A 12,188-nucleotide genomic window follows, 5' to 3' on the forward strand; every position below is an offset into this window, starting at 1 on the left:
AACTTACTTTTAATACTCTTTCATATGATGCAATCAAGCTTGATGTCATATCTTTTTTTAAATTAAGATGAACATCTTTTAATTTTTTAATACGGCAAACAAGTCCAACGTCAGGCACGTCAGGCACAAAAATTATGACTTACCGTGTTATCAATCTGAAATGAACTAGGCTATTAATTCAATTCAATTTCATCTTACACAGCCAGTTCAAACACTCTGCAACTAGGTTTGCGCAATAGGTTTGCGAAACAACAGACTCGTCCGTTATTAATAAGGTTTAAACTTGGTATTCTTCATAAACGAAATTGTTGCGGCCACTGCTGGATACGGAACCACCAATATCATGCTAGTTGTTTATCACGAAATCATACAGATTTTCATCCTATAGGAGATCTTATACGCGTCTTATACCCTTGAGGCTTTTTCATTTTTCAAAATACGAGTGTTGTTTTATATTCAGAAATTATTTGGTATGTACTCAATTCTCCATTTGGAATCTTGATTTCGACAGATGTTTGAGTTTGACGACATACATTCTAGATCGATTCACATCAAAGGATTTTCAGGATCTAATATGGAGTTTGAGAAACAACGTATTTTATCCCCCGTGTGTTTTCTTCCAAGATTTTCTGACAAAAGAATGGCTACTGGCCAAAGAATCCCCAAGTCCGTTTAATCTAAGACAACTGTGGTGTCTATCTTGGCATTCTCTAGCTACTTGCTGCATCTATCGGAGCTGGGAAAGGAGCCAAACGCTTTGAAAAGAGCTCCTAGAGGGCTGGGCGACGTAGCCTAAAAGAAAAGAACCGAAACAAAGCTCAGATGTCTTTGAATTCAACTCGCACCAAGAATTGGGGCAAATAGTAGACTGTGCCGTCTTCCGCAGAAATCCAAAAAGATGTGTAGTACTAGTCAAGCAGGAGAGAGAAACAAAAATCAACGGCGGAGTATATAGCAGACGGATAAGCTCATCGAAAAACGAACATTGTGCTGGCGAGAGGAAGGAAGTGAATGAACTCTGAACGTGTTGTCCGATCGCACGGAGAGTAGAGAGCATTCGGTCGAGACGAGAACCCGCCAGTTTCTTTTCCTTACTGTAAATCAAAACGACCAAAAATAGCCGGAAGCTGCTGGCCTCTCGTCCATCTCTCTCTCTCGGGCGCGCGTATCATCAGTCGCCATGGTCTACTACAGAAACGGAGAGTAAAAGGGAATAAGATAAAAAAGGAGAAGAAGAGGAGAAAGAAATCTTCGTGTCTATTTTCGAGGGGCTTTCTATGTGCTCACGGGGTATATATGAAAGGAAAGAGAGGCGATCTAGTATTTATTTGTTTCTTTTTAGGCGAATGATCGTCCAGTTTACGGACTGTTCCAACTGGAATGTGAGAGTGGCCGATATCTTAATCTAACGAACAGGAAAAAAAAAAGAAAAGAAAGCAAGGGCTGTGCAAAGGCTGAATGGAGAATTATCATTCAATCGATAGCTGGTACAGCTGATACGCAGCACGATGGGCTAGAATAATGGAAATAGCCGGTTGATCGGACGAGATAATGCGAGAAGAGTGCACGGTATGCAACTGCAGTCGTGGGAGAGCGAGAGAGAGAGGGAGAAGGAAAGAAAGGGAAAAGGAGAGAGACAGCTATAGCGCGCACGCGATGAGACGGGAAACGTAACCGTGTGCCGTGCTGTTTTTAGCACACCGTGATCCAGTGTGTGTGTGGGTGCGTGCGCGTGTCGTCCTCGTCGCCGCCACCGCCACCGTTTTTACTCCACTCTTCACACTCAGCCCAGCTCTTTAGTTGTTCAGTCTGCACTTCCAGTGTTTGGTGAGATCGAATGGACTTGTTGAATTCAACCTAGAATTGTTTTGTTTATTTTTTTTTTCTTCCTTATTCCCCGGTTCGGTTTGGTTTCATTCCTTTCCCCGATCGTTGTCTTGATACCGATTCAATTTATACATCCGGAAAGTGTCCCACCTAGGATTCAGTTATACATCGCGTGACTACTGGATGGGAAAAAATCAGTGCTCTCGTGCTTAACTACCATGTGATTATAGCGCAGCCGAAAGCGAGGAAAAAAAAAAAGAATTTACATCCGCGATCGAGTTGGCGTCAACACGCACCTTATGTATACTCTTGGTTTTGGAATAGCCGGGATAAACATCACGCCAACACACACACCAGCAGACCGTACGACTTAGTTCGTTAAGCAGCAGATACGACGAGCGTTGGAACCTGGGTTTTTTTTCGCCGCCCAGCAACATACCTTGAATGTGTTTACAGAACAACTCGACTGATTTGTTGCTTTACGTTTTTGCGTGGTGACAGTTCATCTATTCGGCGAGCGATAGGAAAACTAAATTTCCCAACAACAAAATGATTGTGGTAGACGAAAGTGAACCGGTGGGAGGTAAGTGATCCATATCAGTTATCAAATAGGTTTCGTGTTAAAGATATGTGTGTGGTTCACTTCCTCTTTCAAAATAAAAATAGAGATCGAGCCACCCTTTGAATCGCGAGATGTCCAAATACGAAGGGGTCTTAATGTTCGGGATTTCTTTGAAATGGAAGAAGAAATCGGCCGGTATAGAAATTTTCTCTTTTATTACCTTCATCTTTGTTTGTTGTTATCTAACTGTTGGCTTTTGTTGCTGGTCTGCACAGAGGTAAATTCGGAACTGTGTTCAAGTGTCGAGAGAAGAAAACTGGTCTCCGCCTTGCGGCCAAATTCGTCCAAGCGGCCAAAAAGGCCGACCGGATCAACGTGGAACGCGAGGTCGAGATCATGAAATCGTTGCGTAATCCCCGACTCATACAACTTTACGACGCCTTTGACGACGGCAAGAAAGAGATTTGTCTTTTGCTTGAACTGTAAGTCGTCCCCGTTCTTCCCTTTTCAATAATAAAACTGGGGACCAGAGGTAATTTCGCATGCATTACTACTGGAGCAGTTCTTTTTTTGTTTTTTCTTGATTTTTTTGTTTTGGGGAGGGGGAGAGAAACGGACGGACAAGGATTGAGTGCTAACAGCTGAGCCAGCGGTATCCGCCGAGAACGACGCTTGCCTGATATTTGTTTTCGTTTGCATTTTTCCCCTTTTTCTGGGCGCCCGGCTAAGCATCGAAGGGGGCGAACTCTTTGAACGGGTGATCGACGACGACTTTGTGCTGACGGAGAGAGCCTGTGCCATCTTCATGCGGCAAATCTGTGAGGGCATCCAATTCATCCACCTCCAGCACGTCCTACATCTCGACATGAAAGTTAGCTTTGATTTTCTTCACTTATTGTCTGATTTCATTGCGTGTTTTTTTTCCTATACAAGTTCTGGCTGTTATTATAAACTGAATGTTAATTTCCAGCCGGAGAATATCCTATGCCTGACGAGGGCCGGCAACCGGATCAAATTAATCGACTTTGGACTGGCGCGTCGCTACGATCCGTCCAAAAAACTGCAAGTCCTTTTCGGCACACCCGAGTTTGTGGCACCCGAAGTAGTCAATTTCGACCTAATCGGCTACGGCACAGACATGTGGTCCGTTGGCATCATCGGATATGTCCTGTGAGTCACAAAACTTCCGTTTCGCACTTTTAAATTCGCATTCAGCTGTTGATTCTAAGACTCACGCAGCAAAATTGCAATGCCATTATATACGTTCAGCATGCAAAAATCAGTCAAAGAAACCATCCGAAACTTGGCAAAGAGCATTTCGGGCGAATTCAATTGTCGAGAAATGCATTCTCTCTCGTTTGTCTTCTGTTTTTCTTGGACTAGGAAAACTAAGGTTGGCGTTTCAATTTGGAAGCGTTCACACTTTCCCATTCACCTTTTATTTTTTTATTTTTATGCGAGCGAGAAAACCATGACAGTGTCTAGGAAAAGAACTTTTTCCACGAAGAAAAAAAACGTGCTAAATAAAAAGGGGAAATAAAACCAAAAGCTTCTTTCAATCACGAACAGCCGGTCTGATGATTGCCGGAGCCAACGAAAGCCTCCTTAGGGCGCGGTCATGTTTTCGGCAAACTCTGTAGACTTCAAATTTAGCCAAAATGTAGGACTTCATATGTCGAAAAGAAAGAGAGAAAATCGGCCGACATGTTTTTATCTCGACATTCCCACACGCCTTCTTTCGGTAGCTAAACCCGTAGTCTAAATGAAATACAGAAGCTTTTAATAACCTTAATGGGTTTTTTTCCCGAATTATTAATGTCTTGTTTAGAAAATGCCAGAAAAAAAGGGGGAAAAAGACAAGCTGAAAAATGAAGAGCTAAAAAAGTGCTGTGCGATAGCGTTCTCATTCATTCAAGAGTGTTAAGGAAAATGTGGTCGTTTCTTCGCATTTACTTTTGAAGCGAACTGGTGTCAACAGGAAGCTGAAAGTTGCACAGACGCAGACGAAAACGTTTCAACTTTGGGTTGCCAACTTTTTTCGCGAGACGGAGCACGACGGCTGCCAAAGAATTCAGTGACTAATTATTTCCGACTGTTGCGCTCGACTCCAGGGCGCTCTATCTCACGTCTTGTGGAATAGCTGTTTATATTCGCCTTTTGTTGTGAAAAATGAAAACTCCGTCGCCTGTAGACACGCCCTGCAATATTGACTAGCGATCCATTGTCGTCATATATATTGGTCTCCTTTCGAGAAAATGGCTTGTCGAATTATTATTGCATTCTTTTTGTTTCTCTCCTTTCTTTTTTTTTCTTTTAAATTCTGTTGAGCGTCTAAATGCGAGCTAGCGGAGGCTTGGCGTGTGTTCTGGCTCTCTACCGTTTAGTCTCCTGCTGGGTATGCCAAAGATAGCTCGTCCTTTGCGGATCGACGTCATGCAGCGCATACCGATTCCTGGTCGCCTAACCACTTCCTCATTAAAAACCCTTACTGTTGTTGTTTTCTTTTTCGACTCTCCCCATCTTTGTCGTCGACAAAGACAGAAAGCTGACAGGCGACCTTGGTCCGATTTACAGTATATCGAGACTGATGCATATCAACGCCACTTCTTTTGGTTGTTGAGGGCGAAATTATTATTCACGATGGGCCAATTTAAAGAGCAGTCTAAGCTCCCCTGTTATTGCTGTTTATTCGAGCTGGAGGCGAGCCAAAGGGGGTTTTGTTCTCGGTTTCAACAGACCAAAATGACCTACTTCAGCACATTTCGTTCTGCTGTGAGACACGCCGATTGGCGTCCGTTTCGACATCGCTACCGCGAATGATATTCCTGAGCCTGCTTCGACGTGCTCTTCGTTGATGAATGAATGCATTTCTTTTTTGTTTATTTGGTTTCAGTGAATTTTTTACGACATTTGGCGACTGTTTGTTCATTTCTCCACTATATTAGAACTTGACTGTTTTCTACTTTAAATTGCAGACTTTCTGGCCTATCGCCGTTCATGGGGGAAACGGATGTCGAGACAATGGCCAACGTCACCATCGCCAAGTACGATTTTGACGACGAGGCTTTCAACGACGTCTCGGCTGAAGCCAAAGATTTTATTTCAAAACTTTTAGTCAAACAAATTTCGTAAGTTAAACTATATTCGCCTTTTAACTTTAATTGAGACTCTACTTTTGCTCCTGTGGTCTTAATGTTCTATCATCAGAGTTTTAATTGACTCCTATAATTATATTTTACTTTTACAAACATAACGGTTGATTCTAATTTATTTTCAAATATTTTTTGGGATAAAAGGAAGCGCATGACTTCCACCGAGTCTTTAAGACACCCTTGGCTCAGACCGCGGCCTCCTCTTCCGACAGTTACTCCAACTGCCCAGCAGGAAGAACAGCCTTCGTCTACAACTAATACTTCCACGTCACCGACTCCTCCATCGTCTCCGCCTACCGAACCAGTTCCTATTGTCTCCAACATATCGTTGGTGCCGGAAGCAGTAGTAGTCATGAATTCAAGAACAATGCCGACATCCGTCTCCGACATTGAGCCGGACAAACTTCCCCCTACACTAAATAATCAAATTACAACTTCATCATCAGATCAGCAGGAAAAACCGACGATAGAAGAAAGGATGAATTCGAAAACGAAACGAGACGTTCCTAATGACGAACTGGCCAATCAATCATCTATCTGTTCATTAGATAATCAAATTATGCCTTCGATACCAAATAAAGACGTTCAGGACGATCAGCCAATGCCGGCCCCAAAAGTGAATAAGTCGATAACATTGCCGGAAGCCCTTGGTGTCAAACAGGATTATTCATCTACTCCATTATCCGCTACTCAGAAAAGTGAAGATATACCCTTCCTGCACAATAACGAAAATCTGTCGACTTCATCGACAACGGCCGCAGAAGTAAAAGATCGAATGACTCAACCGGCCGTCTCGGATGTTAAGTCGACTAATTCATCAGTTCCAGTACCACATAGTAAACCCATACCTCAACCGCTAAATCTAGACAACGCGTCGATTTCGTCGTCAACGCAATTAGCTGATTTTCCGGATATCTTGCAAGTTGCTAAAGTAAATTTGAGACAATTCGTTGAGCGCTGGAACTCGCATCCCAACAGCCCATTTCAGCTCAATTCGGATAGCCCCCGGAGAACAATATCCCTTTTGATCTCCAACTCGCCATCTCAGCTGGACGCTTCGTCTTCATCGCAGCCGGACGCTTCGCCTACATCTCTAAAGGGCATGTCGCCATCGCCACCTTGTTCGATGCCCACATCGCCAGTCGTTAAAAATCAACCGACAGAAAAGGTGCTTGATGCTGTGTCGGATCTTTTGAAAGAGTCGGTCAAAACGGAAATAGTCAGCACCGAAAAACAGTCAAATCACTCGTCTGTCGTCGAATCCAATGGCACCACCAGCAAGTCCGTTGTCAAAACGGAAGCCTCCAGTTCTAGCACTACCGTCGAGACGGCCATCGAGCAGACATCGGTTCTACTCAAGTCAGTCAAAGATTCTCTGATCCGACAAATGGAGAGTGGCACTGCTGTTCGAGACAGAACCGGTGCCCGTGTCTGGGATCGTAAAGGTAGTTCGCCCGCCGCACCTCCTACTTTTGTCCAGCACCGACGAATGCCTCAAGCTGCATCCGTATTCACGTACGCCGTGCAGAAATTCGAATCCAAACAAACTAAACAGCCAATTTCGTCGAAATTCCGACAACCTCAAGAACCGAAGCCGCAAAAACCTCAGCGTCAACCCAGTCAGCCTAATAATGAGCCTGTAGGAAACATAGAAGACTGGGAGGTCCATCCACCAGTAGAGGCACGGTCATTTCTGCCCAAAATCAATAAGCAAATAAACAAATACACAATAAGCACCAGTTCGTGTTCTATGAATAACAGCTCGACCACCGTTATCAAAATGGAATCGCATAAACCGTAATGTTACTAATTGCTGATGACTCATCAATATAGCGTTGTTTGTTGCTTTGTAAATAAAGGATATTGATGGTAAAATGTGTTCAAACTGAACGATCGTTTAGTTACACGGCCTTCGATGTTGTATTCAAGGTTGTATTACTTCTGACACCGGTGAAACAAATTTGTTGGATGCAGACCGATGTTAACAGCCGTTTTCCGTTAATCCAATTCACGTGTTGACTGCTGTGCGACATTCATCTAACTGAAATCAAATTTGGCATTGCGTATGTTGTGACCTAGAATTCATGTACTGTGAAATTTATGAGAAACTCAAAACATTGTGATTGATGATTGGATTCGAATAAAAAATGTTAACACACCAACACCAAATCGTCATTCAATTCTTACGTTATTATACTAGTGTGTTATTTATCAATACACGCGCCAATCAACAACTCTGTTTGCTGCTATACCACACCATCGGACAATTAACAAGCGGATTTTCTCGATTCATTTGCGAGGTTGCATCCCGTGTCCCGAAGCTTTCTTCAACCTAAACTTACCAGAATAAAAAACAATCGACATTTTCGTGTGAATGTGTACGATGTGCAGTTAATAATAGTCATTCTCGTGTCGTACTCTCTGCCGTATATATTAATTTTTAAAAATGTTACATGTGGTTTTATTTTCTATCGCTAGGTGGCTAACTTTTCAGGATTTTATGATGGAGCAGCTGAAGTACAGATGGAGTGGCCAGAATAGCAGACGTCTTATTCTCCACGTGTGTTTAAAAAAATACGTCGTTCGTTTCTCGTGATTGATTGTACTGAATGTACAGAGTTTACAGTTTATTAATTTGAATTTCGAAAATGGAAGTTGTCGTTACAAGCGAATGTTCGGGTCAGTTATGGAATACTTGTATTTGGGAACCTCTCACTGGTACGACATTGAGAACATTTAAGGGTGGAATTTCTGGTTCTCAGTCACTCAACATTGTCGGGGGCGATTATTTGCTTTCGTCTTTGAAGGACAAACCAATTATACAGGTATGCATGATTTTTATGATTGTGAATGCTCCATATATCAATGCTTATTGAATTCAGGTCTGGGCGTTGAACAGGCAAGATCAGATCACAACCAAAATGATCATGCCAGGCATTATTCAAGTGTTGGTGATGTCACCTTGCAATAACTTTTGCGTGGGAGCCTTGAGTGAACAGTTGCTGATCTGGCAGGTGTCAACTGGAAAACTGGTGGCTTCATTGAGACGTCACTACCAAAATGTTTCTGATGTGAAATTCACTGCAGATTCTTCACGGTTTATAAGTGCAGGAGCTGAAGGTCTCGTTCTGCTCTGGAGTTTGGATACGGTTTTGCACACCAAGGTTAGCATATCAAGTGTGAATTTGTTTTCCTTAATGCCATCATCTTCTCTTAATCATTTATATATTTCAGGAGTGTGAACCAGACTCAATCTGGTCTGACCATTCCCTGCCAGTGACTGGCCTGCATGTGACAAAATCTCTGATCCAGCCCTTGGTATTTTCAGTATCGCTTGACCAAACCTGCAAAATCCGTGATCTCAATACTGGCAAAACATTGTTCAACATCCAGTTCAATGAGGTATATTAATGTCACTGGTTCGATTTCACGAGATTTCTCTTAACTAATAATAAACCTCATCCTTCATTTTCAAGCCTTTGCGTTCGGTTGTGGTCGACCACTCTGAAGAAAGTTGCTACGTCGGTTCACACGAGGGAAAGATTTACCGACTAGATTTGTTGGATCCTCCCCGCAGTGTCGAACAAATGGTGGACGAATCGGCGTCAAGGAAAATGTTTGTCGGCCATGAGAAAGCTGTCACATGCCTGAGCGTATCAACTGGCGGCTGCCATTTACTAAGCGGTGAGGACAAAAAAAAACAATCTCGGTCAATGATTATTTTTTAAAAAATCCCTTTCTCAACAACATATCTTTCCATTTCTTTGCAAAAAAAAAAAAAAAACAGGTTCGGATGACGGTAGCGCTCGGGTATGGGACATAGCCAGCGGCCAGTGCGTCCGTATTCTTGCTCACCGTGGGCCCCTGACGAACGCGTTTTTCGCTCCCAGATACAAACACTTGGAGACGGACAAATTCCATCCGCGGATTATCATCAACACATTTGAGAAGAAACGCCACGACGGACAGCTGTTGAGCGCCGAAAATGAACTAAACGCCCAGGTGTTGATTTCTTGTCCGCCTTTGATGGAATCACTCGACTCGAGTCAGGGAGCCGAGGCTCTGTCCTTGTCGGGCAGCAACGCCAGTGGAGGCCATCAAGTGTCTGATCAAGTCACGCAAAACGAGATGGGGCGTTTGAAACTCATCAATCGCCAACTGTACGCCTTTGCAGTCGACAAGATTTACAATGAAGATGCGGCGATCACGACCAAGAAACGAAAATAATTCTCTTCTTTTTTTCCTGTCCACATTTTTCCAAAATTGAAACAAATAAAAAAAAATATTTGACTGAAAAAAAAAAAAAAAGAAAAAGAATTTGGGGCGTTGGTGTGGGAAAAATGTCAAACCGCAGGGAGTTTTAACGTGTGGATCTCTATTTGTTGCCACATTGATGAGATTTTTGCAGAGTCGCAAGGGGGGGATTTTTCCAGGTACTTTTAACAATTGAAATTTCTAGCGTACGTGAATAATAAAAATGGGTGTCAAATTGATGTTGACACTTTTAGCCGAACAAAAGGAGACAGGTTGGAAAGGTCTTGTTTGAATGATTTGACATTTTCAACTGGTGAGTTCCTTGTATTTATTTGTAAAAATGTTATTTTTTCCCTCCAGTTTTAACTGTTCTTTTTTTTTCATGTCTAGTTGACGTTCAAGGACCGACAGCTGCTGTGAATGTAACTGGACAAAAGGAACGTTCACGTCAAAACACACAGTGTGAGTTTCTTCCTTTTTCGGTTTTCTTGTTTCAAATTCTACCCACCCCCCTCTCCTTCCTTTAGAATGAAGAAATCATTGCATGTGTGGCCTGTATTCTTTTCTTTTTTTCTAACCGGACAACTCAATACGGAGTACACTGAGTTGGATATCCAACAGCTGACGGTGGTGTCCATCCCATCTAATTGCGGCCATTCCCACACTCTCGACGTAACGGGGCGGTAAGTTAGAAAATTTTCCTTTTCCATTCTGTGCGATTATTTTTAGACGCGTCGATAATGCTTTTTGGCCGGAGGAGGCAGAAGATCCTTAAATGGAAAGATTACAGACATAGATGGGGTTGTGCAAAAGAGGCCCGTCACGCAGACAAAGTGGCGAATAAGAATATCATTACGAGATATTTAGTCGAGAGAGACAAAAATGTTTTCTCCTTGATGATGATGAAACAATCGTCCTTGTTCACTTCTTGCGGCTTTTCCCCTTAATTTTATACAAGTTTATGAAGTTATATAATTCCCCGAGCGAGCGGGATGCAACAAGGAAATTATTTATTCGCTCGCGTTGCCTGAGAGATTGTGTCACGTTCTCTTTTAATTGGGTCATCTCTCAAACACGAATTTCCCTTTTTTTCTTTAAAATTTTTTTGTTACTTGACGACCCCCAGGAGGTGAAATCGTGCGGAACTGACGGTCGTTAACGACCGTGTCAGTAACGTTAACACAAGAAACCTGCTGGACATGATAGTCGTCGAGTGTAAATTATCTGGGCTATCCCGGTGTGAATAAGAAGAAAAAACACATTTGCGACAAAAAGTGTCAATAGGAGAAGAAGAAGGAGAAAGAGAGAGTGGTGGCATTTGAATGAAATCATTAGCCTTGAGGGCCAATCTTTTTGGCTTGTCGTGATGGTCCCCCTTCTTCCAAATAATCAGGAGCTTTGAATCTCCAGTTGTAGAGTTGTCCCTTTTTCATTCACGTGAGTTCAGCCAGGGCCGTGTAAGAACAGAAGATATCAAGTTAAATTCTTTTTTTCGTCATTTTTCAAGTGCGTTTTCTTTCACGTTTGACCATAAAAACTGCATAGTCACGATGTGCCGTCTTGTCATGTCTTTGAAAAACTTGTCTGCTGAATTCCGACATCGAGTAGAAATTCACTTTCAAGGTTCATCTTCTCCTTTTGTTGATAATTCAATTATTAAGACATTGGAGTGGAACTTGGATTTTGCAGCGATAACGTTGTCTCGGTGGGTTTTTTTGCTGTTTTGTTTTGTTTTATGTGGCAAGAGAACGTCCAAATATCCTTGGCCAGGTCTTTCGATCACGCTGGAATCTTCACCGCGTGATTTTTTTTTTGTCTTGCGGGTTTCGTTCCGGTCGAGCGGTTTCGGAAGGAACTAGCCTGTGCGTGTCATACGACTTTGCAACTGATGTATAAAAACGGATACACTTGAGCTGTTGGCAGCTTCACGCCTCGATTCATCCGCCAAAAAATTGCGCCAAGGACGGAATTGTTCCAAATCGTTAAAAAGAAACAAAAACGACTTTTTTTTTAGTTCTATTTTTACTCGAAAAGTTAAGTGAAGAACATAAAAATATTTCAATAAAAAAGTTAACGATGTCAGTTTTTATTAATGATTTTAATATTGTCGAAAAAACAAAATTGTTCGGTTTACTTCCGGTAAGACATTTTAATTACCACCTTGGGGCAATGAGCGAACAAAGGTCCGAAATTCATCCACACCACATCCGAATCCTTGATTATACTAATTCTTTTCTTTTCTATATCTTCGACCAAGTGTCATCAAGATTGTTTTGTTTTGGTTTTTTTTCTTACCCAAGGTCGTATTTCCCCGATGCGTCATCGTGACCGGATGCTGTCCGTGTCCATTTCCTTTCCTTGTGATTTTTTTGTATTTAAATTCCCGTTTTTGC

At 42.4% G+C, this 12,188-nt stretch overlaps 2 protein-coding genes across 2 annotated transcripts; both read left to right on the forward strand.

Annotated features, from left to right (window-relative positions):
• The first annotated feature begins 1,592 nt into the window (after positions 1 to 1,592).
• Positions 1,593 to 7,703, forward strand: LOC124348364 (serine/threonine-protein kinase Nek6-like). The gene is made up of 8 exons (XM_046798558.1): positions 1,593 to 1,827; positions 1,970 to 2,410; positions 2,494 to 2,584; positions 2,665 to 2,871; positions 3,119 to 3,260; positions 3,360 to 3,559; positions 5,365 to 5,517; positions 5,686 to 7,703. Exons 2-8 carry the CDS (start codon positions 2,377 to 2,379, stop codon positions 7,340 to 7,342), a joined length of 2,484 nt encoding a protein of 827 aa, XP_046654514.1. The 5' UTR covers positions 1,593 to 1,827; positions 1,970 to 2,376; the 3' UTR covers positions 7,343 to 7,703.
• A 486-nt stretch (positions 7,704 to 8,189) lies between these two features.
• LOC124348739 (WD repeat-containing protein 18-like) lies at positions 8,190 to 9,768 on the forward strand. The gene is made up of 5 exons (XM_046799011.1): positions 8,190 to 8,366; positions 8,424 to 8,705; positions 8,776 to 8,943; positions 9,018 to 9,225; positions 9,329 to 9,768. Exons 1-5 carry the CDS (start codon positions 8,190 to 8,192, stop codon positions 9,766 to 9,768), a joined length of 1,275 nt encoding a protein of 424 aa, XP_046654967.1.
• The last annotated feature ends 2,420 nt before the right edge of the window (positions 9,769 to 12,188 follow it).

Source organism: Daphnia pulicaria, chromosome 7 (genome assembly GCF_021234035.1).
Source record: "Daphnia pulicaria isolate SC F1-1A chromosome 7, SC_F0-13Bv2, whole genome shotgun sequence".
Classification (NCBI taxonomy): Eukaryota; Metazoa; Arthropoda; class Branchiopoda; order Diplostraca; family Daphniidae; genus Daphnia; species Daphnia pulicaria.

Bases quoted from the DNA above. Each gene is read 5' to 3' on its own strand.
- LOC124348364 (XM_046798558.1), top strand. From the start codon at position 2,377: ATGATTGTGGTAGACGAAAGTGAACCGGTGGGAG. The intron at 2,411-2,493 runs GTAAGTGATCCA...AAATAAAAATAG, and splicing joins CGAAAGTGAACCGGTGGGAG to AGATCGAGCCACCCTTTGAA. The intron at 2,585-2,664 runs GTATAGAAATTT...TGGTCTGCACAG, and splicing joins ATGGAAGAAGAAATCGGCCG to AGGTAAATTCGGAACTGTGT.
- LOC124348739 (XM_046799011.1), top strand. From the start codon at position 8,190: ATGGAAGTTGTCGTTACAAGCGAATGTTCGGGTCAGTTATGGAATACT. The intron at 8,367-8,423 runs GTATGCATGATT...TATTGAATTCAG, and splicing joins AGGACAAACCAATTATACAG to GTCTGGGCGTTGAACAGGCA. The intron at 8,706-8,775 runs GTTAGCATATCA...TATATATTTCAG, and splicing joins ATACGGTTTTGCACACCAAG to GAGTGTGAACCAGACTCAAT.